Here is a 26,051-nt window from a genome sequence, read left to right on the forward strand (position 1 = left end):
TGAAACCAGTAACTTGACTGTAAAACAAGTGATTACAAAAGCAAGTCTAAATGGAGGGTTCTACTTTTGTAAATGATGCCATGTTTTTATGGATGGTCATTTTGCTGTAAAGAAATCAGCCACACAAACTCGCTTTGTGTAGCAGATTTAATGAAGACAAAACAAAGGTACAAAAAAAAAATCTGTAAAACAACGGTCGCATGTTTTAGGTGAATTTTTTGCAAGATCCTCGGATATTTTAAAGCAAATACAAATTCTAATAATGTCGAAAACATCCTTTCCTTCCATCAAGTGTCTCCAGCGGCAGAGCGGCTACGTTACATCCTAAATGAAGACGATGACATGCCGACACCAACGCTCTTCACTGAGATGGACACTCTACAGAGAGAAGGAGACGAGCTAGAGTGGAAGGAGTCTGCCAGGTGGATGACACTCAAACAGACAACAGAGGGAAAATATAAAACAAATTGTGTGCTTTTCCTGGTTGGCTGGTTTAGAATGTCTTCTTGTAAAAAAAAAAAAAAAGCGACTGCGACATAAAATGAAGGACAATTTTCCAGCTGCATGGTTTATAGCTTGTTTAAAGTGTATTCAGCACTAGAATTTTGTTGGGATGGAATTTCAGAGGAACAACATTTCAAAATTAGAAAACTGGAAAAGAAAATATGTTGAAATCATGATTGAATTTACCTTCTTGAACACAGCTCTCTGGGTTCGCATAAAATTGCCGTTCTTGTTCATGGAGGTGGTTTAAATTGCATATTGTGCTTTCTAAATTGTGCTTGCTAAGGTGTCAGGTAAATCATCAGTAAAGTAAAGCATGATTGGGCCTGTGCACCTTTATGCAAGACCAGGCTCTTAGGAGTTTTTACTGCAGGTTTGCATTAGACAAAGGAGTTATATATCACTTCCATTGTCCACTATCTGTTGTTAGAGAACATCTAGTGCATGAGTCTGTGTATCATGGTTAGAGCACACTATGGAAATTTCATGGACTGGAAGCATGTAGTTTCCATATATGCTTGATTAGGTCGTGACTTATCAATCATATATGGTTGCAATGAATATATGGGAACGTTTATGTTATAACAACTTATTTTTTATGTTACTCCAATATTATGGCAGCAGTGTTCAACACAAAAGTCAAAATCTTAATATCTTTGCATTGCAAATCTTGCACAAATGTCACAGACCAAATTTAAATGTGCTGTAGTGAATAAATGTCAAAGAAGAGATTCTCCAGTTCAGTGGCTACAAATAGCAAAAATGCAGTCGTGTTAGTCTGGAACACTGTGTGAAACATGGATTTAGCTACGGTGACATCAACTGTTGATATGTGATGTCCTATTTTGACGCCTCAAGATTTTGGTTTTAGAAGAACTTTGTGACAAGGAGATTCTAGTGGTGAAACCAATGAGCATACCCTAAGTATTTATCCTTTTTAAAAAAAACTTAATATGATCAAGATTTACAAAACAGCCTTAATTTTTGTATTTCATATGTCCCAGAATGAAGCTATAACATGATCATGATTGACATATGGTTTTTAAATTCATTCAGGCATATCTGGGAGGAAACCAGCAGCCAGTAACCTGTTTGTGTCTCCTGTTTAACCAGTAGTCTGCTGTGCATCGACTCACAATCACAAACAAATAAAAGATCATTTTTTAGAGTCCTTGTTAAATCTCAGCCCAAACACACCTTTACATGCTTCTCAGATCATCTATGACAGCGGTCCCCAACCTTTTTGCGCCATGGACAAGTTTGTGCCCGACAATATTTTCACGGACCGGCCTTTAATGTGTTGCGGATAAATACAACAAAATAAAACGAGTACCGGGACCGAAAAAAGAAGATTTATTCATAACACACGTGAAAAGACCCAGGAAAACCGAGTTAATGAAAAAAACGATAACAAAATAACGCTAAAAACCGATAAAAACCCTGAAAACCATAAATTTCACACCCGAGTCTCAAGTCTCGCAGCGACTCACGAAGAGGTACCGGTCCGTGGCCCGGGGGTTGGGGACCGCTGATCTATGATGATTGAAGCTGCTTTTAGGTCTCATGTGGGGCAAGATACAGAAAGAACTAATCTGGACAGGGAAGAAGTATTGCTAACAATAAGGAATGGGAATTTTATGTACTAATTAGAATATTCACAGAAGTCATCTTGCTGTATTTGCATTCTGCTTAGAATCACATTCAATTAGAATTTCAACTTCTCAAAATTACATTATAGAGTCACCAAAAAGAAACTGGTATCTGTAATTGGTAGTACTACTGCTCTACCTATTAAATGTTAAAAAGCATTTCAATATTAGGTCAGCATATCTGAAAAGAGTATGCTAATCAGAGCGACATATCTTAAATACGGTAACTCATCAGAAATGATTATGCTAATTAAGGCAGTAAAATATTGTTATCAAGGACACCATGAGCCCTTGTAATGAAGTGTACGGTGTGAGCTGCTAAAAAAATCAGACTAATGGTGTTCTATAAATTTATAGCACTAATAACAGCGTTAAGCAAATAGAGGCTTGGATCTAGGATAGTGATGTTGCTCAGTACTGATTATTACTTAAGTAGTTAGTGCTGCTCCGAGAGACTCCTGCTAAATGAAAATAACTTGCAAAAACCAATGACATATACTAAGCAGTGGCCCTGTTGAGTTTTCTTTCTTTTCTTTCTTTCTTTCTTTCTTTCTTTCTTTCTTTCTTTTTAATAATTGTTTTGGGCTTTTTTAGCCTTTTGTTGTTATTTGATGGTGGAGAGAAGACAGGAACGCTGGGGAAAAACCAGAGTAATGTCATGTAGTAATTGGCCTCAAGTAGGATTTGAACACTAGTCTCTGCATTAACCATTAATCAGCACCCCAGACATGAAATTTTAGGTAAATTGTATTCTCACCTATTCTGTCTCTCTGCATGTTCTTGCTGCCTTTAGGTGGGTGAAGTTCGAGGAAAAGGTAGAGGAGGGAGGGGAAAGGTGGAGTAAACCCCATGTGTCCACACTGTCCCTGCACAGTCTTTTTGAGCTCAGGACATGTCTCCAGACAGGAACAGTGCTGCTGGATTTGGACGGCTACTCGCTGCCTCAAATAGTTGGTGAGATATTCACATTTATAACTGCACGTCTTTATGTGTGAATAAGCAGTCAGAATTCACTGTTTTCAATAAGTGCGCTGCAAGCCTAGCAGCTCTTTAGCTATTTGGTATTTTTTATGTTTTGGGGGGTTCTGCAACATATTTTATATTTGTAACCATTTAGCTAACATAATTAAGCTAACAATCATGTTAGCTAAATATATTATACTCCATTTCCACATAAGTAATAAAACAACAAATACATTAATAATACGTGAATAATAGAAGTATATCAAAATATCAGTATGTAATTTTAGTAAGTTATGAAACAGCTGTACTTTATAAAATGAAACATTGTTTGAGTTGCTTTTGCTAAACAAACTGATTGGTGATTCATTTTAACACCTATACCTGGCTTTCTCTGCTATTACATTTTTGTAAAATATATATTAGTTAACCCTCTATAGACACCCTCTTTATTGAGGTTTTGCAGTCACACAACTACTCACATGTATGTGATGGCAAGTGAGTTAGAGACTAGAGACTGGTCTGCAACCATCTGGCAACCACTGGTTAGGAAGAAAAAAATATTTATTACATGACTAGTTGGCATGTGGTTGGTAAAGGTTGATGCCAGTTCCTGTAAGATCAATTGCTTAATCCCCAAACGCACAGGTCCAGACACGGGTCAGTGATCTCCTGGCAACCACCAGTCATTAAATGTGTATTTCCTGACCGGTTGGCGAAAGCCTTCTTATGACCATCTTAGTCACTAACAGATTGGTGTTGATACTGACACCCGATAACTTCCTTTAACTATTATTTTAGCACAAACTAGTGCCACAGTAACATTACTGATAGGTTTGTAGCATAAACCTATTCGCTGGAACGTTAAGACAATATAATTACACTGCAAGCAAGACGCAAGTAGGCAAACTTCTTCATGGTACTCGTGCACGGGAGAGAACCAGACAAACGCCGTTCCTTCGCTTGACCCCAGTAGCTCTCGTCCGTCCTCCCGTAACACTGTCCTTTTATTGAGGTTACATGAATATGCATAGGTTCATTAACATACGACGTCTACATACAAACAAAGAGTACCTTGCCTGTGTGTGTGTGTGTGTGTGTTGCTGATCAAAGGGTCAAACATCCTTGGTCAGGAAGAGGGTAGACTAGACCCCCCCCCGGTGAGGAAGTCCAGCAGTTCATCTAAACTGAAAAGCACTTAGACTAGAACAGACGTAGCTACGTTAATCCTACCATAAAACAATTAAGACAAGATGCGACCTCTTCCCGTGCTCCCAGGATGTAGGTGTGCATTCTAGTGTGGAATACACACCAAGCCTCTGTAGCCTGTTAAAGATCACACAACTTATCACTACACAATTGATTATACACCTCTAAGCATATATGGTTAAATATTTCTAAGCATAAATGACAATCAACAATACAAACTCTAACAATTACCTACAGCTGTAAATTGCTTTATCATTTTCCCTTGCTTTATGAATAACCCTGCATCATGACCTTTTTCATCTTTCCCTTTTGCATATCCAAAAGCTCAAAGTATAGCTACAAATGCATTAGTATGGAGTCAATAAAGTATAAAAAAATACAGTTAAAGACAAGAAAAAAATCAATGAGTAAATGTATTGTTTGCCAGTTCTCAGTAAAAATCAATGCTTAATAAACTGCAGGAACATTTTCTAGCACATATCAGATCTTTTTATATTTCCTTAATTTTCCACTCGCTGGTCAAGTGATTGATAAGATTGTTTTAAAAGTGGTGCTCCGATATTCAAAACCAGGTCACATTTTTCTCAGTAGTAGTTTGTTGTAGATGGTTATTGATATTTTTAACGATTTTGTATAGTATAGATGTACCTTTATCCTTCTACATAGCCTGAATTTAGATAAGCTTTCTTTTCTCTAAGTATTCTCTGGGAATAGTTCTCCAGGCTTCGTGAAGTAGACTCCAAAGCTCTTTGGATGTTGGCTGCATTTTGTTTCATTACATGTCATGATGATTCCACACTGCTTCAGTAATGTTGAGGACTCTGAGGAAGTTCTGTTGTGTCTTTTTGTGTTCAAGTATGCCTTTACTGCATTGGCAGTGTGTTGGGGATCATTGTCATGCTGGAAAATGAAGCAGCTGCTAATCACATCCTTTCTAGGTAGCATAGCATAGTGGATCATAATCTGATTAATTGTAATTCCATCAGTTTTGCTGACAGACCCTCCACAATGTTAATGCTTCACAATAATGAATGTTTAAACATTTATTATTGTTCCTTATTGAAACAGAATTTTTTAAATTGCATTTTTCTTATGTAACTTGACATACCTCAGCCTTTATTCCCTGTTTCTATTTGTTAAAAATGGCTTCTTGTCAATCACCCTTCCACTGAGACCATTTCTGATAAAGCTTCAGTGAATTGCAGAGCTATCAGCTGAGTGTCTCCTGTGTCAGGTCTTTGTTGGATTTATTGCAATTTGTTCAGGACATGACTTTAGATACTGTTCAGCTCTGTTGTAGATAGTTGTTTTGGCCTGTAACTTCTTATTTTATATATTTATAGAAGAATAATCTATAAATGAATAAATACTGTAATAAAGCTAATAAATATCAAATATTTATTATATATACAATGTTTTCAGCTAATAGCTCTTTGGGATTCACCTTGTGTTTGCAAAAATTGGATTTTATGCCTGTCAAACTGTTTTAGCTTTGGAATTTTTCATAAATTCAACCAAAGAAATGGGAACAAACAAATAGTGACAGGCTGCTAGTAACAAACATAGATTCATCCCTTGAGTTAGGTCTGTTACCTAACTATTAGTGAAGTCTTTTTTATGCCTGAATTCAAAAGTAAGTGTTAGATGACTTAGCTAAGAAAAAAAACATTCTTGTTAAAATGGTCAGATACATAGACTGGGCTGAAAATGAGTGAAAAAGCAGACAATGGTTGAAGGGAAAAAACAGAGAACTATTGCCCAAGACAATTTTAAAATTAAAGGAAGAAGTAACCAAGTAAAACAGTCTGGCTTCTCTGAAGCAAAATGTAAAGAAGTGCCCACTCAAGATTATTGCACAGTACAGCATAGAAATCGTAGTTTCCTGAATATTTTTTCTTTACCATTTTCTGTGTTAAAGAGAACAGTTGGTGTGTTTCTGAAATTTTAAACACATTACTGGCCAAAATCTTTCTTCTTGTATCAATTTGTGTGATCTGGACCAACAGAAGACAACAAATTCACATGACACCACTTTTTATTTTGCGTCTCATACAAATTCATTTTAAGCTGTCCTTGTGTCATTTCACAATATTTTATCTCTGTATTCCCCAAGACATAACCTTAAATTACCCACACAGATAGATAAAAATGTCTTGTCAGTGGTGGTGAAGGCAGTAGCACATTTGACCCTGAATCACAGTGGCGCTGGTCCATTGTGCTGTCCTGTCCTCTTTAAATGTGATTTGATCTTGTTCTGAAATGATTACTTCACTTCCTTCCAAGGTGCTATTAATATATCTGGGTTTTCTGTCTAGAGCTCAAATGCAGCAGGTTTGTGTGCTTTTTAGCACACTGTGATTTTTAAAATGAGCAAACGGTGAATGATTTTGACTAATTCGTTCTTGTCTTCTGCTTTGTATGAATATAATCTTTAATTAATTTGATCTCCTTGTTCATGCACAATAGCTGTCAGCCTTTCTCTCACTATGATAAAAAGCATCCTGCTGTTCATTTAATTGAACTTTTATGCAACTGCAGAGTCAGACAATTTTTATAGGGTTGATCAGGCTGAGACCATTGGTTTAATTTGGGTGGCACAGAAGCTGACGTCTTGTTAATTAAGAGCCAATTTCTTTTGGTCACTCATTCGCAAAATTCACTTGTGCGTGCATGACTACCATGTAGAAGCCCACCATAAGGAGTCACATTATAGTAAGCTTTTTGTGTAACTATAAATAGCTTTTTTATTGACAATTAAACATTTCCTTACTGTTTATAAAGCTCAAATGATAGATTTAAAACATGGCCATATGGTAATAAGAGTACATTTCTGCTGGCAATCATGCTTAAAATTTTACCAAACAACTAATAGTTGTTTGGTGGCCACTGGTCAGACTCCTAAGAGAACATGCAAATGATAATAGTGTACAGTCATACCACTTTGATAGGCACAAGCACAACCCGTTGTTCCTAAGTGGCATGAGCCAGTCTCAGGGGCAAATGAGACTGCGTCATTTTTTTACACTGAACAACAAGTTGCCATTTCAAATAACAAGTTAGACCATTTTAGATGTGGATGTAGACAGCATAACAGAACCATAGACGTATAATTTACACAGAAATTTATACTTATCATCAGTATATGCAAAGCATTCATTATATTACACGATAGCAGACTACAGTCAGTGTTATGAAACTCTTTTTCAACTCTAACTTCCAGTTAGGAACTCTTAAGATGTGAAATTTTGTGTCTCTTTTCTAGATGACATCATTGAGAGACAGATAGAGGAAGGCATGATATCTCATGATCTCAGAGAAAAGATCAGTTTTGTCCTGCTGAGGAAGCATCGACACCAGACCAAGAAACCGATCCACCGTTCCTTAGCTGACATTGGCAAGTCCAGCTCTTCTACCAGTGAGTGACCCAACTTGTGACACAGATTGACCTGCCCTGTGTAGCTCTGTGTGAATGATCCATGAGAGACCAATATTCTAAGTATAGCAGGGGTGGGTGATTAACTTTCTCAAGGGACCACATGATGAACCGAGACTGTTGGGGAGAGGCGCAGCAGTAAGCTGAACTCATTTCTGCTCAGTGTTAATTTTATCTCATTATAAACGACTACTAGTAAGAGTAGATGTTATAATTTGGCCATAATTGTGGCTCATTGGGAAAATTGATTGCTCATTCCTAGTCTACAGGATAACAGGTAGTTGACCTGCCAAAGTATTACATCAGCTTGAGTTTCCCCTGACTGATAATATTAAACACATTGTTGGAGAGCTAGCATTATGAAATGCCATCACATGAAACAACACTGTGAATCCCTAATTATAGCAATTCTTTTTCTTTGTCGTTGGCAAGGGCAAGGCAAGGCAAGTTTATTTGTATAGCACAATTCAACAACAATGTGATTCAAAGTGCTTTACAGAGACATTAGAAACAAAAACAAATAAAAAGCATGATTTAAAATTGATTAAAACAAGCAAACTAACTAACTAACTAATTAACAAACAAACAAACAAAACTATATAAAATCAAAACAGGTAAAATCAGAACAATAGATAAAATCAGTAGTTAAAATGTTAGTTTTGAAATTTAAGCTTAAAAGTGTGGATTTGGTTCTTTATTCAAATGCAGCTGAGAACAGGTGAGTCTTCAACCTAGATTTAAATGAACTGAGTGTTTCAGCTGATCTGAGGCTTTCTGGGAGTTTGTTCCAGATATAAGGAGCATAAAAGCTGAATGCAGCTTCTCCGTGTCTGGTTCTGACTCTGGGAACTGATAAAAGACCGGATCCAGATGACCTGAGGGATCTGGAAGGTTCATACTGGGTCAGGAGGCTTGGCTTCATTCTGGGCTGACATGTAATTTTGATGCTACTGAGAAATGAATTATGCATATATTTAACTCACTCACTGAATGAATGAACACTCTTGAGTCAACAAGGCTCATATCCTCCACAGGGGACGTATTAATGTTTGATGAGTTAATTACCACTGTAGCATTTTCACATATCATCAAGACAGGACACATGGTGTTCAAGAAATCATAAAGCATCACCTCCAATCACTGATTCTGTTGTGTTTCTCTTCCTGCTTCCCTTCCCATGGCAGATCGGAATGTTGGACCCCGAGGTGGAACAGGTCCGGGGCAAATGGCCAACTTCAACAGGTCCACAGAGGACCTCCGAATAAAGCAGCAGCCAGCAGCCAACTATGGCCGCCTGCGTGAGTGTCAGGTTTTGGCTTGTGAAGCCGGTTGATGTTTTTTCAAAATAAAAGTCATTATATTTTTCCTTGTTTTAAGAGCACTGTGAAGAGTCAAAGCCTATATAACCATAATTGTATCATCCTACAATCTCCAAATAACACATTATAGTTTCACTTGTAGATTGCTGTTTAACATTTCTGCATATGTGAAGACTGAATAAATAAATTCAGGACACCAAGCTCAGATTGTTAGCTCATATTTACAGACCAATCAGTATCCTCTGAGCACATTTATGTACTCAGAGGATACTGATTTGTCAAAGCCATCTCTCCTAATTCTGGATTTTCATTCTAACACATGGAAAATTTGCTCTTTAGTGATTCTTGAGCATAAATAAGGACGGGAAAAAATAGACATTAAGAGTGACTACTTCATGACTGTCATGGGCTGGGTCTGTGACCCAGCATTTTGAGTTCATGATATATTGTTTATTTATGGGGAAATGTTAAGTTCTTGTTTTGTATTATTAGTTAGAACTTGAGGCTTCATGTTTTGCCATTTATCGTTTGGGTTTAGCTCATCTAGCTCCCAAAAAACCCCTAAGTGGTTCAGCCTTAGTGCTGTTATTGGATCCCCTCATTTCCCCTTTCCCTGGGTTTTGGTCCCACCTGCCCTTTGTGTTTCATGTCTCATGTGTCAATGTTGTTTGGTCTGCCTCATCGTGTTCTCCTGTTTATTTTGAAAGTCCAGTTTTCATGTCATTGTGTTTGAGTTTACATTTCCTGTGCATGGTTATGTTCATCCTTGTCAGCTGTTTCCTCATGTGTCTCGACTTCCCCTGATCACCTCATGTGTGTATTTAAGTCCTCTGTTTTCTATGTTTCGTTGTCAGGTTGTCTGTTTGCATCCCCATAGTGTTTTGTCATAGTTTACTCAGTGTTCATAGTTTTGTCATAGTATTTTCACTGAGTTTCTTAGTTCTTTAGTTTCTGAGTGTTCACAGTTTTCTTAGTTTTCATTTCAGCGTCTTTCAGTGTCTTTCAGTGTCTGCTTCTGGGTCCTGTAAACTAAACTTATCGGCGCACCCCGCCGTGACAATGACATCATATGGTGGCATTCATAAGAGAATGAGATTGACAATATAGTGTAGATGAAACTGAGATGATGGGGAAAATGGTGGACAGGAGGGGAAAGCAGGTCAGAAAGCAATGAACTGAAATGACGCATTATTTCATTGATCAGTAAAATGCACACACATGCTGACACAAAAGTACTGTCAATAAATGACAGCTTTTTGGATTTTTAGAGGTATTTTTACTTTTTCAGTTACATGGATATCACATAGTGCACCGTAGATAATTATCCTTCAGTGTAGTGAATGTATATCGTAATAGTATTGAGCCCCTGGATTCCCACCTCTAATGACAAGAATTATGGCTGCTGAAGTATTCAGTAATATATATATATATATATATATATATATATATCTCATAAAATACTTTTGATTTTTTAAAGATTGATTTCCAAGACTTACATCATCCTACAAGTTACACCCAGTGTGGTTAAACTGAAAGTGAAGGAAATGGGAAAAGTAGCACCAAAAGAACAAAAAATACAAAAGACAAACTGTTTCCTGATTTAAAATGATGATCTCCAAATACATTACAATGATCTACAACTTTGCAATACACTCTATACCAGAGGTGGCCAACTCCAGGACTCGAGAGCCGGTGTCCTGCAGGTTTTAGATGTGTCCTTGATCCATCACAGCTGATTTAAATGGCTACATTATCTCCTCAACATTTTTTGAAGTTCTCCAGAGGCCTGGTAATGAACTAATTATTTGATTCAGGTGTGTTGACCCAGGGTGTTATCTAAAACCTGCAGGACACCGTCTCTCGAGGCCTAGAGCTGGCCACCCCTGCTCTATACTATATACAATATACTACAGCCTTTACAACCTCACCACTAACTGTGACAAAACTAAAAACATACTTTCTGTCCTTACTTCCAAAATGCATGAACATCATAAAATAAGACTTTATGGCATCTGTAGTGCATTAGACTGTGAAGATTTACCCAATAGCTTTATCTCATAGAATTTATGTGCCAGTTATCAATTTCAGGCCTGAAATGATTCCAAGTAGGTGGATATAAAGAGTAATAACTGTATAACTGTCCCAACCTCGCAGGTCACGCCCAGAGCAGGAGTATGAATGATATTGCGGACACTCCAAGCACAGACCAGGTGAGTTATTACTGAAACCAGCTCATTACATTCAGTATGTCAGGGATACAGCCTTCACATGCGTAAGGCTTTTTAAAAGTGTGTTTTATAGTTGTGTGGCTTTGGTTTGATCCTGACAATGACCAAATTCATGTTCCTGTCTTTTCTACTGGCAAATGTCTATCTGCCTGCACTGAGGGAATCTCTGGAGGATACATTTATTTCCACTCTGTTGCCTTTCATGATTGGACAGATTGCCTACCAGTAAGGCATTTCATTGTATTGAATTGCTGTTTCTTCATCGCTCATCAATTTTTCATTGCACCTGCTCGCTGAGGTGACATCAAGTGACAGAGAGAGTGTGCAAACACATAATTCACTCATTAGTGAAGCTGATGCAGTAATGGGAGTTAAACCTGGTGACGCATGCCAGTGCCGCTGCAAAGGCGTGCTGATGTCGCTTCAATTAGGCTACAGGGCTTTGTAACTGACAAGTCAGATTATGTGTCATTCACTGGGAGGGATCGTGTAAAAAAAAAAAAAAAAAGAAATGAATGAGAATTTAAAGGGTGCTATGTGGGCCACAAAATTTGTCTGTGACAGTCGGCAGGGGGGCCAGCACTGGTTGTCCGGTTCCGAGGGCTCTACTTATCGTTTGGCTAGCTGTTCAAATTCTATTTTGAGGTCTACATCGGTCGCATGTGACAACGGACAAGCAATTGTTCATTTTGTTACAGTGTGTATTTGCGCTTGTGTGTGCCACATTTTCTGTGTCGATATTGAGCTGGCACTGAGAAAAAGATGGATTTCACTGTCGGTCCATCAGTCCACGTGCTTTGCTCTCACGTGGAGCCACAGATTCGGGTTATGTGTTGTTGAAAAGGCTCTCCACTACTCTGTGTTATTGTGCATCAGTCCAATTTCCTGCCACACCTTTAGATGTAATCAAACAGGTCAGACTGGTTCACCATTTCGGGTCACAGGCAATTGTTTTCCCTCTCTGATTGTTTGTGTGCATGTCTTTAAGGATTTTATGCCCACTTAACTACACAGGATTGCATTTAAAAAACGTCCTCCTGGGCTAATCTGCCGGGTTTTGAGAGACTGTAATGACAGAATGAAACTTTAATGATCCCTGTAGGTAGATCCAATCACTACACCTACCAACACCGTCACAATAAAAGCACACGTCTCAGTTACAGCAGTCTTTGTCTTAACATCCTCCTAACTGAAAAATGACTTTATAAGATAAACTTAAACAGCTGGTTCAGTATTATTATATTATTTTCAATTTGGTGTCATACATGAGAGAATAGAAGACTAATACATTTTTTAAAGTTACATAAATGATTTTGTAAGAAGTTTATTTTCTGTATGTTCAGTTTAAACTATGAGAGCGCGACAGTAATACGTATAGGAAATTGAAGATTGCCACAAGATGCAAAAACAAAACAATTAAACATGTAAAATGAAATATGAATACCTCAGAGCAAAGTCTATAACATGTAGGAATTACACATATTCTACCATGCCGACACGATAATGCTGGACTGCGTTCTCCCTTTTTTCTGTAGTTGAAAAATAAATTCATGAAGAAGATCCCCAGAGACGCGGAGGCTTCCAATGTCTTAGTGGGCGAGGTAGACTTCCTCAACAAACCTTTTGTGGCGTTTGTTCGCCTGGCCCAAGCTACAACTCTAGGAGGTCTAACAGAGGTCCCTGTTCCCACCAGGTAAAAATCCCTACAATATGTCATTGCCCGCCAACCAACAACAAACATCTGCAGTCCCAGAACATACCTCACATTTGTTTCCTCACTCTACAGATTTCTGTTTATTCTGCTGGGGCCCCAAGGAAAGGCCAAGTCCTATAATGAGATCGGCAGAGCAATAGCAACTCTAATGGTGGATGATGTAAGTGCCTGTCACTGTGTGTTAAAATCCTTCCATAGCATGCGTTCTTCATTAGACTTGACAATCTGACGCTGACATTTCTCAGGAAACCTGAGCAAATAGAAATATAAAGATTCTTCACAGTTCCTTTAAAGGACATGTTCAGCGTTCACTGGCATGTCCAGCATTATGTTTGGAGTACGTCTGGAAGTGATGTTGATTGTTAAGCATCAGCTATAAGTGGGGTTTCTATTTGGATAATGAGTCGTTAATTGTTTTCTAATGGCAGCAGTATTCTCTTCCCTGAAAACAGTTTGAGCTGTTATTCTGTGTTGTGTCACTAAGTTACTGTGTGTCATTTTAATAGCAGATACAAACAGTAAGGAAGTGACAGGCTGTTATTTTAAAAGAGTCCGAGTGCAAAAGAAGCACATTTTCCATCCACAATTAAAACATGATTATAGGTTTGTGGCTGGTAATATGAAGCTGACCTATTATTGAATATTGACAATTATTATGTGGCATCTCAATAGGAGTTCAATCTCTCCTCTAGTGCCACACTGACAAGGCAGTGCTGGTCAAATTTAAGAGCAGAACATGTTTATGTGTAACGCTTTATTTAAACCTGTTCAAAAACCAAGATTAGGTCAGCAGCTGTCAGTCTCTTCCCGTAATACAGACAATATTCCATTAAGTAAAAACATTCAAATTCCTACTTTAGTAAAAAACAAACAAAAACAACAACAACTTTTTATTAAACTAATTGTTTCATCAATTATTTTTATAACTTAATTTGTTAAGTAATACATGTCTTAATAGTACCAGTCAAGATATTGGACATTCACACCTATGGGTACACAGCTCTGCCACCACACAGCTGCAGCTGTCATGAAACTCTATGTATGCGTCATTGCAATAGCATGATTGGCTCATATTAACAGATTTCTACTGAGGATTCTTTGAGTGCCATGCTTCTCTCCTACAGGCTCTCATGTTCAGTTATTAGGCTTAACTTTGATGACTTTGACCATGTCCTGTCCTTTCAGTAGAACAGTTTGTGCAGTTGATAATTATTATTTGCTGTAAAGAACTGAATTTACTCAATAATAATAACTAGCATTAGCATTAACCTCTGATTGGTGCTAAACATTAGCATGTTTAACTAAGACGGTGAGCATTTACACCACTGCACCGGCTAGATTTAAGCATGTTAATGTAGTCATTGTGCTTATGTTAGCGTTCTCTTACACAGAGTCAATAGTGCTGGTTATACACACATTCATTGACTCTATAACATTAGCATTACAGTCAAACTGTATTGCTAATTTTTCGTAATCTTCTTAATGGCAAAATGTCCTTTTGCTTGAAGTTGTTTTACTACTGTATGTGCCAACAACTAACTGTAAAGCATCTGTCCTATGTAGAAAATAGCCTGTGCAGTCATTAGCTTGATTTAACTCAACCGAAAAACATGGCAGCACCGCGAAAAAGGGCTCTGACTAGGGTTGCCAACCGTCCCTTAAAATACGGAATCGTCCCGTATTTCGAAACAAAAGTACACGTCCCGTATTGAGCTAATAAGGGACGCACTTTGTCCCGTAATACAGTGAGAATCAAAAGTAGTCTATAAATGTTAATGGAATTAACACTTTGTTTGAAAACATAATTCCCAGCCCCTCTCCTGCTTTGTGACCAATGAGCTGACAGCACACTTATGACAATTCGAGTATGACAATTCAGATTACCGCTCATCTCATTGGTCGAGGAAAGGTCGCTTACGGAGAAAATACCGGAAGACAACAGATGACCACAACAACAAGCATGGCCAACAGGGAAACAAACGCCGACACTGCGGTGCAAGTCTCGGATGACAGTACACCTAAAGCTGGGCAGACACTGTGCGATTTTTTTCAGTCACGTTATTCAGCTCCTGCTCAAACTGCACGATTGACTCGCAGGGGTTAGAAGTTCGTATGTCACGATGTACTCTCACACTATACCGCCCGATGCTCTGATGCGACCTGAGTGCTCACACTGTGCCTCCATAACATGAAGGTTATAACAGAAAATCTGTCGCTCGCTCTCTCTGTCTTTCACTCACACAGACACACCACCACCATCAACTTTGCTAAATTGCTAATGAAAAACATGATCAGGCAGCTGTGATTGAGCAGCAGTGTAAATCCAACTATTTTCACGGTTGTTGTGGTCGTGATAATTTTGTGATGCCACATCGAAAAGGCTCGGATGAGCTTTCCAAAGTTCTACAAGTTGTGCCTCCATCGCTTGTGTCCAGATCACACGCTGCACAGCCGTGCTGCTCCATCTTTTTCACCAACGTTTACGTTTGCGCGTGAGCAGTGTGAGCGCCTGTGGTGACACCCTCACGAGCGATTGATGATCGGGAGCTGGTCGTGAGGTGTTAATCACTTCTCTTTACCCCACGTATACTACACGACGCACGATGAAGGCCAAAATCGGTCCGATCACTCAAAAATCGGCTCAAAATGGGCCAAAAATCGCACAGTGTGAGCCCAGCATTAGAGCAGCAATGTTTGTTCCCCTCAGAGAAAGGGAAGAATGGGAAAAGGAAAACACCTGGCTGGAAAACGTTAATATGGGCATGTGCAGTGAATATCAGCGCTATGTGGCCAGAAGTGTGATAATATAATTTATTTTGTGTAATAAACGACTGCAAGGATAGATGATTACAACAAATAGATGACTAATACATAAAAGTAATACATAGATGAATAATGATGATGAGTTAAGATGCGTAATCATGGGAACAAGCGGGTTTTCAAACGGGAGCAGCTGATTAGCATTAGAAAAGCTGAAATAATACCTCAGCTGAAGCCAATTGTACTAAATGCACTAAATGTGCACTGTTACAAGAATATTTTTCTTTCTATTGTTTTCTATTATTTTAAGTTAAGCAGGACAGAGTTCTTTTAAAGAAAGATTTACTTATATTCTCAAAAGTTAAGCATGACAGGCTTCTGTTTAAGAAAGAGACCTGTTTTACTGTGTTAATGTTGTCATTTTGAGCTAAAAATAAATGGCTAAATGATCACTTGTTTCACATGTGTTCATATCACAAAGAATAGAATATGCATCTACTTAAATCAACTTCAAGTCAAATGGTTAAAAAAATAATTTCACACACAAAAAAAGAGCTAGAAAATTCACCACACTGGGAAGGGTGAAGACAACTGGGTCGCCCGGCCCTGGCCACGAGGTGTCCCTTATTTATTTTTCAGGGAGTTGGCAACCCTAGCTCTGACGCATCTAATGACTGTTCTACAGATCAAAACCAAGTTATTTGAAGTGTAGTTAGATGGAGAAAATCAATAAAGTACCACATCTACTATTTGTAAAAGATTTCTGAATGGGGCCAGTGCCCATTAGAACATTTTCACTGCCAATTAGAACCACTGCTTGATTTTTTTCCCCCTGTTGTTGATACAGCCTTATTTAGAAACATATAATGCTTGTGCACACTAATCTCTATGGGCATGATTAGTGGCTGACTGGCAGTTATTCTTGAATTGAATCCAGCTGAGGACAGATGTCAATATAGCCTTAACAACCAATGTTCAATATGTCTCCATCAAAGGTGACAGGCAAACACAGCTTATTAGGGCAGTACATACTTATTACTATTACCAAGAGAAAGCGTAAAACCTTTTCTTTTATTTCTCTGTCTTCCTCCCTCCCAGCTCTTCAGTGACGTAGCCTACAAGGCAAGAGATCGGGAAGATCTTATTGCAGGAATAGATGAGTTTCTGGACGAAGTGATTGTGCTTCCACCTGGGGAATGGGATCCCAAAATCCGCATTGAGCCGCCTAAGAAGGTTCCCTCAGCTGACAAAAGGTTGGGGATGTCTAACCGCCTGAGTAATACATATAAAGGTCAAAAAGCTGTAGTTGAACAATGAGCGATGTGCCAAGAGCAATTGCAAACTATACTAAAATCCTTTAGGTTGAAATATCGAGTTACAGAAAATTAAAATGTTCTCTGAAAGAAAGGGTGAAATTGTGCCTTTCAGTCAGCAAGTACCAGTTTGCAAGGTTGAAACAGCTTATAGACAGACCATTCGAGTGAATAAATATATGTGAAAAAAGTTTAAATCTCATATTTGCTCACATGTGTGGCATGTACGTGTCCTTTGCAGGAAGTCAGTCTTTTCCCTAAATGAGCTGGGACAGATGAACGGCACAGCTGGCGGAGGTGGAGGCCTGGCAGAAGACGAGGAGATGCCAGTTCAGCATGAGCTTGGAGAGGAGCTGGCATTCACTGGACGGTAGGCAGCCCGGGCCGCGTGGCAAACTGCTGAGAGGTTTAGACTAAACACAAGCAGACTCTGGGAATTTGAATATGGCCTTATCAAAATTTGGCAGAATGGGCAAGTTATTTAAGCACACCTGTCCTAAAAAAATGCCGATACTTCCTTATAAGTAGCGTGGCTGTAGGTACAAAAGTTAAACTAATGTAAAATGGACAGTATTGGATTGCCAGTTTCAGCTGTGCCTGCAAAAAGAAAGAAACAAAGAAAATGGAACATTCCTTGTCTTGTTTTGTTTCAGAGTAGAAAATGTTCTATAAAAGGATAAATATGGCTTTATCCAAATCCAATTTGCCAATGATAGCCTGAGAGAGTAGGTTTCAGTGGTAAGTAGTGCTTACACTTTGTCAAAGTCAAAGCACAGAAGTGACTTTTTAAACTTGGAGAAAATAGACTTAAAAGCGAAAGCAGTGACCTCTCCTGCCTACAAGTATAGATGTCAAATCACTGTGTAAGTGATTCATGGATATAGTCTCTGCTTTCTTGCTTCAGAGAAAATACTGTGACATGCTGAGAGGCGGAGTGTGTGAAGCATCCTAACCAACTGTGTCGGTTGTTGTTGTGCAACAGGTTCTGTGGGGGTTTGTACTTGGACATAAAGAGGAAATTGCCATGGTTCCCTAGTGATTTCTACGAAGGGTTCCACATTCAGTCCATCTCCGCTGTGCTTTTCATCTACTTAGGCTGCATCACCAATGCCATCACCTTTGGTGGGCTCCTTGGGGACGCCACTGACAATTACCAGGTGATGCCGAGTGCCGTAATAACGATTTGTACATTTGGAGAAAGCACTGTTTGAAGTGCATTGCAGCTACTACCTTGCTGGAAAGAAAATTCGAGCTACCCAGATTGATAGTAAGCATCGAAAACAAAGCATCGTTTATTTAAATCACAGCATTTGTGACAATTGCTCAAAATCACCAGGGAAACAGCTGTTTGTGGCTTGTAGCCGTCTCTTGTTTGTTATTTCCCTTCTGTCTGTGGACTGCTATGGGATGAAAATAGCATTAGACTTAATCAGTGATTTGAACAATAAATCTTTATTTTTGTAATTTATTATAGATCCTAAACAAGCCCAAACAGATGGGGCAAAATCACAAGCTCACAGTTTTTGACATAAAAGGGGCCAATTAAATCCAGTAGGTGCCATTTCTGAAATCGTCGGGGTCTTAATCCTTTTCCCGAAGTATCAAAGCCTGGTGGGAGTTTCAACCTCATTAACTTGTTCATTAAAACAAGTCATCCTCCAAGCCAGCCCATAGCTTTGTTAAGTTTGAATCAAAATATCAGAAACATACACATGTCATATTTGACATCTCTCTGCTATTAGCATGTTGCTGTGCCTGTGTAGTTCATGCTGTTCTGCCTTTTTCTCTCAGTCCTTCTTTCTATGAGTTTGATCTTGAATCTCTTAATCTTTTTACTAACTATATACAAAAAGTTCTGTATATTGTTGCCTGTGTTCAACAGAGTAAATGCAATAACATTAACTGGTGTTATTTAGGGGAACTGAATTGTGATTTTTGTTTTTGAGAAGACATTTCATTTATTTGTCATCATGATGTTTTTTCCTCAAAGCAGACGTTTAGAGATTTCCTGTAATTTCATTGCAGATAATCAGATTATTTTTGATGTACTTAGCTAACGTCACTTTAAACCCCTTAATAAAGTTCCTTAACAAGGAAGGCAGAGAGCCTTTAAGTCTAGACAGGGACTGAACTCCAACTGAGTACAATTCCACAGTAAGTAAACATTACATTGTTAAAAAATCGTAAAAATGGTGGAGCTGCTATCTGACCGGTAGAAAGCTTCTGACAAACATTTTTTTTCTGTTTCTCGTCTCTTGTCGTTTGAATATAGAAATGCTCTTTATATATGAGGAGAAACATCCTTTTTAATTTATAGTGATGGCATTAATGATACCCTATAGGAATAAGAGGTTATCATATGTTTTTATGTTTTCAAAATTCTTGTTGCGACTGGAGAAAAGTTGATCTTGCAGGGAGACTTAAGGTAAGTGACGTCTGTGTGGGCCTGGAGACTGCACCTTGCTTTGATTGCTTTAATTGTCCATGATTTTGATGAACCTGGTTGTAAAAAGTCTTTAAAAAATAATTTTAACATTTTGATGGCTGGCAACAAGACATATTTACTAACATTAAGTTTTCAACAATAACACAGTCACATTAGTTAAAACACAGAAAACAGAACGCCTTTAGAAGAGCACAGTGAGACCAGATAAACAGAAACACTGGCTGTGATGTCACTTGTCATGTCGGCACAACAAGACGCAGATGAATGATTTTCTGTGTTTTTGTTCTGGCTCCCTGTGAATGAGGAAACAGCTGCACTTTGGCCTTCTGGTGGTCACAGAACCTGGTGGAAAATTCTGCAATGTATGTTTTATGTTATGCTATGAAAGAGAGTGATGCTGTCAGCACTGCTGTTTGACAGCATTGGCCATGAATTATTTAATATTACTGTTCTGATCTGTCAAGATGGCTCAGCCTTCAGATTTTTTTTATTATTGTTAAAAAAAATCCACAATATCTGATGTAATGCAGAGTTATAAGAGTGTAAAAAAAACAACTTAACTGTAATTATGTATCTTCAATCTTGCAGGAATGTACAGTACAGTGGAACAGCAAAAACCTGACACATGTGGCCCTTCAGTTGATGCAACTGTTGTTCACTGAAGCCTCATTAGAAATGGTCTCAGTAGAAAGGTGGCTTTAAGAAGCCATTGAAAACAGGAAGGTATACAGAATTACACGAGAACTGGAAATTCAGTGGCAACGCATCTTATGTCATTATAAATCCAAATTCAAATCATTCTCCTTTTAATATCCAGCCATCTGTAAAACACAGTGGAGGCTCTGTCATGGTTTGGAGCTATATTTCAGCCAGTGGTGTTGATGAAAATATGAATGCAGACAAATGCCGTCTGATTTTGATTCACCATCTTCACCATGATAGTGATCCCAAACACCGCCTGTCTAAGCATACTTAGAAGTGCACAATGGAATAATGTCAGCCATGGATTGGCCTTACTGGAACATTGTTAAGGCAGTGTGGGATCATTTTAAGAGAAAATTGAACAAAAGGAACAATATCCAAAGAAGAGCTTTCAGTGTCCTTGAACAAACCTGGAGAACCGTTCCTGAAGACATTCCAGGTTAAACTATCAGATCTTAATGTCAGCTAATCACATCAGTAGTTCAAGCACCAAAAAATAGCAGAAAGAAGAATGATCCCTGCTATTCCCCTAATCAGTAGTTAGGCCAATGTGCGGAGGACAGATTTCCAGGTTACCTGGAATGTTAACTGGTGACCTTTAGTGATAATTGAGTAGTGTTTCAATAGAGAGGAAAATTAGAGTTACAGAACAATTCGTATGTATTTCAAGATGAGTGTCTCATAGATGAGTCTACTGTCGATGCATCCACTGGCCATTGAAGCGGAGCAGCAAGCGCAGGCAACACATGTAAACACAGGCAAGTAGCAGCAGTAGATTAAAATCAATGGGTGTCTGTTCAGGAAGTTCGAGCATAATTTGCGTGTCATGTTTATGAAGTTAGGTAAGATACATATTAAGTCTTAAGCTCTACGCAGCTAGTTTGTCATGTCAGTGACACAGTTTTCCTCTGTTTAATTTAGTTTGTCTATAATTAGATAATCTACTTCAGTGCGTCATGGTGTTATGTGAGAGAAACTACAAAACACCATCATCAGTTACATTTTGCTGCACAGTCATAATACAGTGATTCTGTTATTTCATTAATGTGAACCTCTCCTCACTGGAGTATTTGGCTTTGTAAATAGAGTCCACTGCAATGAGGTCAGAATATTCAAGATTCGTTATTGTTTATAAATATCTATACACCAAAATGATATTGCACTCAAGACTGACTCAATAAACTATGGAACTCCAGAGTGTTCAATGACAAAGTGAACAAATTTTACTTTAAATTCTTGAAATGTATTAAAATTATTATTAATATATTTTAACTAAAAAGTACAGTTTTTAATTGGCTCTGATCTGGAAAGTATAACAACAATGACAAGTATTCCTCTTTGGATTTTTATGGATGTAACCCTTTTATTATATGCGTGCTTTATCTTTAGACCTGTATATAATTTGTATGAGGGGTTCAGTGGCGGAAACCGATATTACTGTCCTTTATGTGGACAAACATCCTAATCTCTACAAATTTTCAATATGAAGGTTTTGGTTTCACATAGGAATCTTAAATTCTATTCTATTTTATAATTAAATTCTAACTTGAAATGGGGTTTCTGTGACTGAACTAATCTCCTACTCACTGTAACTCCTCCACTGTCTCCTTTTGTCTTTATAATTATTATTATTTATTTATTTATTTTTTTGTCTTGTTTTGTTTTGTTTTTACTTTTTATGATTACTCTACAATGTCCTTTAAGTACTTTCTGTTTGTTAAAAAGGAAAAAATGCTAATAAAAAGAGATTTGCAAAAAAAAAAAAAGTACTGTTTTTAAATTTAATGTTGCAGAAACAACAAAATAATTTCTAGCGCTCAGTGGATCTGCGCTCGACAATGCAGCCTAGGCGGAGTAGTCGAACGCAGATCCACTGAGCTCTCAACACAGACAGCATCGTCAGAAGAAAAGTTGATAAAATAAATTAAACATTTTGTATTGTTCGATACATATGTGTACCGAACCGAAAGCACTGTATCGAACGTATATATATATATATATAAGAGAGCTTGTGCTGGGATGCCATCTGGTCCAGCTGCCATCCATGTGTTGTCTGTGAAGGTTCTCAGTCATCCAGGTCATCGTAGTCAAAGGAGCTTGCAAAGTAAAGCGTCTGGACTTCTTTAAGTTGCTTGAAGACGTTTCACCTCTCATCCGAGAAGCTTCTTCAGTTCTAAGTTAGAACAGATGAGAGGTGAAACGTCTTCAAGCAACTTAAAGAAGTCCAGACGCTTTACTTTGCAAGCTCCTTTGACCATCCATGTGTTGATTTTTCTGACATGTTCTAGTTCATTGTGAGCTGTTCTCTTTTTTCTTGTTAAGCATCAATATCTTTGCACCACACAAAAACAAACTGTCATTGACAAAAACACAGGTCCAGGCAGAAATAACTCCAGATTAGTGCTTTGACTTGCCTATATTGCTTCCCTGTGAAGCCTTTTGCATTATGTCTAATGCTCTCAAACACAGCAGTTGCTATCACCTTTCTCCCACCAACACACAAAGAAGTCTTTGTTTTTTTGTTACTCTGCTCTCCTTCTCGTCTTGAATTGCTGTCTTAATCAGCAACAGAACACTTTGCGATTTTTAGTCACCTGTTAATTTCACAAATTGGTGTGGGAATCTCATTCCACAGCAGCACTTATTTCAACCCTATTACCTCTCTTTCTCTCTGTCTCTCTCTCTCTTTGCCAACAGGGTGTGATGGAGAGTTTCCTGGGTACAGCCCTGGCTGGTTCTGTCTTCTGTTTCTTTGGTGGTCAGCCCCTCATCATCCTCAGTTCCACTGGACCCATCCTCATCTTTGAAAAGCTGCTGTTTGAGTTCAGCAAGTGAGCTGCTTTAGAGCATAGTAGATTTATATACTGGGAAGGTTCATGTTCTGAAGAGACCTCAGTAATGTCAGGAGTAAACATCTCATCTCACCACATTATTATGTTTACGGTTTGCATTAAAATCATTTTAGGTTGAAGAGTTTCAGTTGAAATGCTATGTGCAGTATGTGGGAGCATATGTATGGCTTTATTTACTTCAGGCTGAATGCAAATCCAAATTTCTGAAATGCTGCAGAAAGAAGAAGATGAAGAAAAAAAGGATTAATGCCTTGATTCTAATTTGCTGGTTACTTTAACCAGAAAACAGCCAGAGAAGCGCTTTTGCCATTCTGATCTTTGCTCTGACTGCAGTTCTGCTGAAGTAATGAGTTCAGCTACCATTAAATACCAACCCTCAAATCCACTTTGCAATCACTTGTACTTACCTCAATTTATATTGACAGCCCTGATACCACAGAGTATAAATGTAAACACAGCCTGCTACATAGTGTTTGTACTGAAACAGTGAACTATTTTTAAGTGTGAACAAAAACAAAATGTTAACCAAAAATCAAACTTTCTTTATTGTCACTGTGAAAAATTCCAAGAGGTATATTTGTTTATACGAAATATTTGTTTGCATGAAACAAACTAGGTCAAGTAGATGACATCCCAGCCTGATACATACTGATGCGCCCAAAAATACCAGCGCTTTAGCTGGTGTTGTATTTTTCTGAGGATTCTGCAAAATGTGGTCCTATACAGAGCCAGCGTTCCAGAGACAGCTTTGAGATTTCAGTATGTTAGTTTGTATGTAGAGGGTTTGTTAACAAGACAGCATGACAGATGTGAAAAATGCAGTCACCTGTATTTAAAGGTGAGATAAAGATTGACAATGAGTGTGATCCGATGCCTTCGTGCAGATGATGCATGTAATAATGTAGTAATCGTTGATAAACGCTCATGGGTCAGAATATCAGCTTGTTGATGGCCATTAGGGCTGGCGTGATGCAGTGACACAGTGGTCCTTCTCAAAGATTAAATAACATTAGTGGGCTTCCACATGAATGCTTATCTAACTTTATCACATTTAACTGTGTAAAAACTGAATAAACTTGGAAAAACAATCAACAGTTTAAATATACAGAATTATAACCAGTTTGAATGTAATAAATTAAAAAAAACATTAATTAAAACTTTTTTAAACTTGTGTAGATTTAATTGTGGAAAGAATTATAATTATATGCATGCAAAGTATATATGCATGATAATAGATCTATTTTGTGCATGTGACTGATAAGATGATGATATAAAGAAGGAAGGATAAGAAGTCCAAACCGAGTCCTTCTTGTTTAGTTGGTGATTTTGCTCGCACATATCATGTGTTTGATGACTCAAGCCTTGATATTTGTCTGTAAACACTCCAAGCACGGTTGTTTTTCCCCATCAAGCTGCTCTATATTCACAGATAATGTACTGTTTGCACAAAACTGGACATCTTTGTGTTCTGTGCCTAAATTCATCATTGCTCCCACCTGTTTTTCTGACCTGTCGCTTCCACAGGAGCAACAGCATAGATTACATGGAGCTGCGTCTGTGGATCGGCATGCACTCGTGCCTACAGTGTTTCATCCTCGTAGCTACAGATGCCAGTTACATCATCAAATACATGACGCGTTTTACTGAGGAGGGCTTCTCCAGCCTTATATCCTTCATCTTCATCTCTGACGCCATCAAGAAGATGGTGGGCGCCTTCAAATATTATCCCATCAACACAGACTTTAAGCCCGACTATGTCACCACCTACAAGTGCGAGTGCCTGGCCCCAGACCCGAGTGAGTTCACCCCTTGACTCAGGGATAGAGAGAAAAGGGGGATTATTAGTCTCATTGGACTGACATGACAGGCACATTACAGAAGCAAACGCATGTGTGTGTTCACTTTATCAACAGCTTTATTTGAGAATGCCGTCAGCTTTAATGTCTTGACTTCATTGGTTTAATTATTACTTATGACAATATGTGAATAAATGCAGTACAGCAAACTAAATAACTTTAATTATGCATAGGGCTCATGATAGGGTCATGAAGCAGGATTTATTAACAAGATCTGTTGATTGTTGACAAGAAAAGAAATTATCACTCAGTGTTATTGTGAATTTTATTTATCTCAGCTTTGGTACTTATTTCACAGTTAAAATATTTAAACTAATTTCTCACGTATATCAGAAAAAAGATTTCAAATGAATGGCTGTCGAGGTAATAATGCGCATCAGTTTTTAGTCGATCAGGTAATAATGAAACGTTTGCCTGCTACAAAGAAACGTTAGATCTTTTTTTTTTGTCCACTGGTTTCCTTTGCAGTGTTTGCTCACTGACAGAGTGTTCACTTTAATGGCATACATCATTAATGTGTCTCCTAGCAGATGCCTATTTTAAGCTGCTACCAGTCCACATTATTTAGCACACCGAAGATTAAATTATACTGTTTTAGCTGTTTTTGACCATCTATAGCTGTACAGGCATATCAAGCATATGTTGGAGGCAACTTATTACAACTATTAACATCACACAGAGAGGACTGACAAATAACTACACTATAATAGGTCTGTGGATGTCTTTGTCATCATTTCTTTATAACCATACTTGTGATGATATCTGGAGTAGAGTTATAATAGTTTTGTATTTTCTAATTACTATTTATTTTTATTTCATTTTCACCTTTTGGTTGCGATTTAGTGTAGTCATTTCAGCAGTATTGTTATTGTTTGAAAATGCAAAGTTTTAGTTTCCGTTTTAGTCTTTATAATTAGTATTACTGTCTGGGGGAGGCAGACAGGGGCGCCACCGGGAAGGGGTTGGGGTGGTGGCGGTCCTATGTTGGTAATAATGTAATAAGTTTGCAGAAAAGCTGGTGCCAATCCATGGACAGATCACTGGTGCATCTCAATGCCAACACAGAGACAGGCAACAGTTCACACTCTTACCTGATCCAACACTTA

The 26,051-nt window shown here is 38.2% G+C and overlaps 1 protein-coding gene across 3 annotated transcripts in view; it reads left to right on the forward strand.

Annotated features, from left to right (window-relative positions):
• The window catches only part of slc4a5a (solute carrier family 4 member 5a), a gene marked incomplete at its 3' end in the record, with an annotated part of 41,048 nt that overhangs the window by 5,872 nt on the left and 9,125 nt on the right, over positions 1-26,051 (forward strand). For all 3 annotated transcript variants that reach the window (XM_080893764.1, XM_080893766.1, XM_080893765.1), the window contains exons 4-15: positions 293-422; positions 2,947-3,107; positions 7,585-7,737; positions 8,940-9,053; positions 11,229-11,284; positions 12,838-12,995; positions 13,089-13,176; positions 16,875-17,029; positions 17,331-17,459; positions 18,072-18,246; positions 22,935-23,068; positions 24,614-24,885. In XM_080893764.1, the coding sequence (XP_080749890.1) occupies positions 293-422; positions 2,947-3,107; positions 7,585-7,737; positions 8,940-9,053; positions 11,229-11,284; positions 12,838-12,995; positions 13,089-13,176; positions 16,875-17,029; positions 17,331-17,459; positions 18,072-18,246; positions 22,935-23,068; positions 24,614-24,885 (1,725 nt within the window). The remainder of the gene's footprint in view (positions 1-292; positions 423-2,946; positions 3,108-7,584; positions 7,738-8,939; positions 9,054-11,228; positions 11,285-12,837; positions 12,996-13,088; positions 13,177-16,874; positions 17,030-17,330; positions 17,460-18,071; positions 18,247-22,934; positions 23,069-24,613; positions 24,886-26,051) is intronic.

Source organism: Rhamphochromis sp. 'chilingali' (assembly GCF_963969265.1).
Source record: "Rhamphochromis sp. 'chilingali' genome assembly, chromosome: 10".
Taxonomy (NCBI): Eukaryota; Metazoa; Chordata; class Actinopteri; order Cichliformes; family Cichlidae; genus Rhamphochromis; species Rhamphochromis sp. 'chilingali'.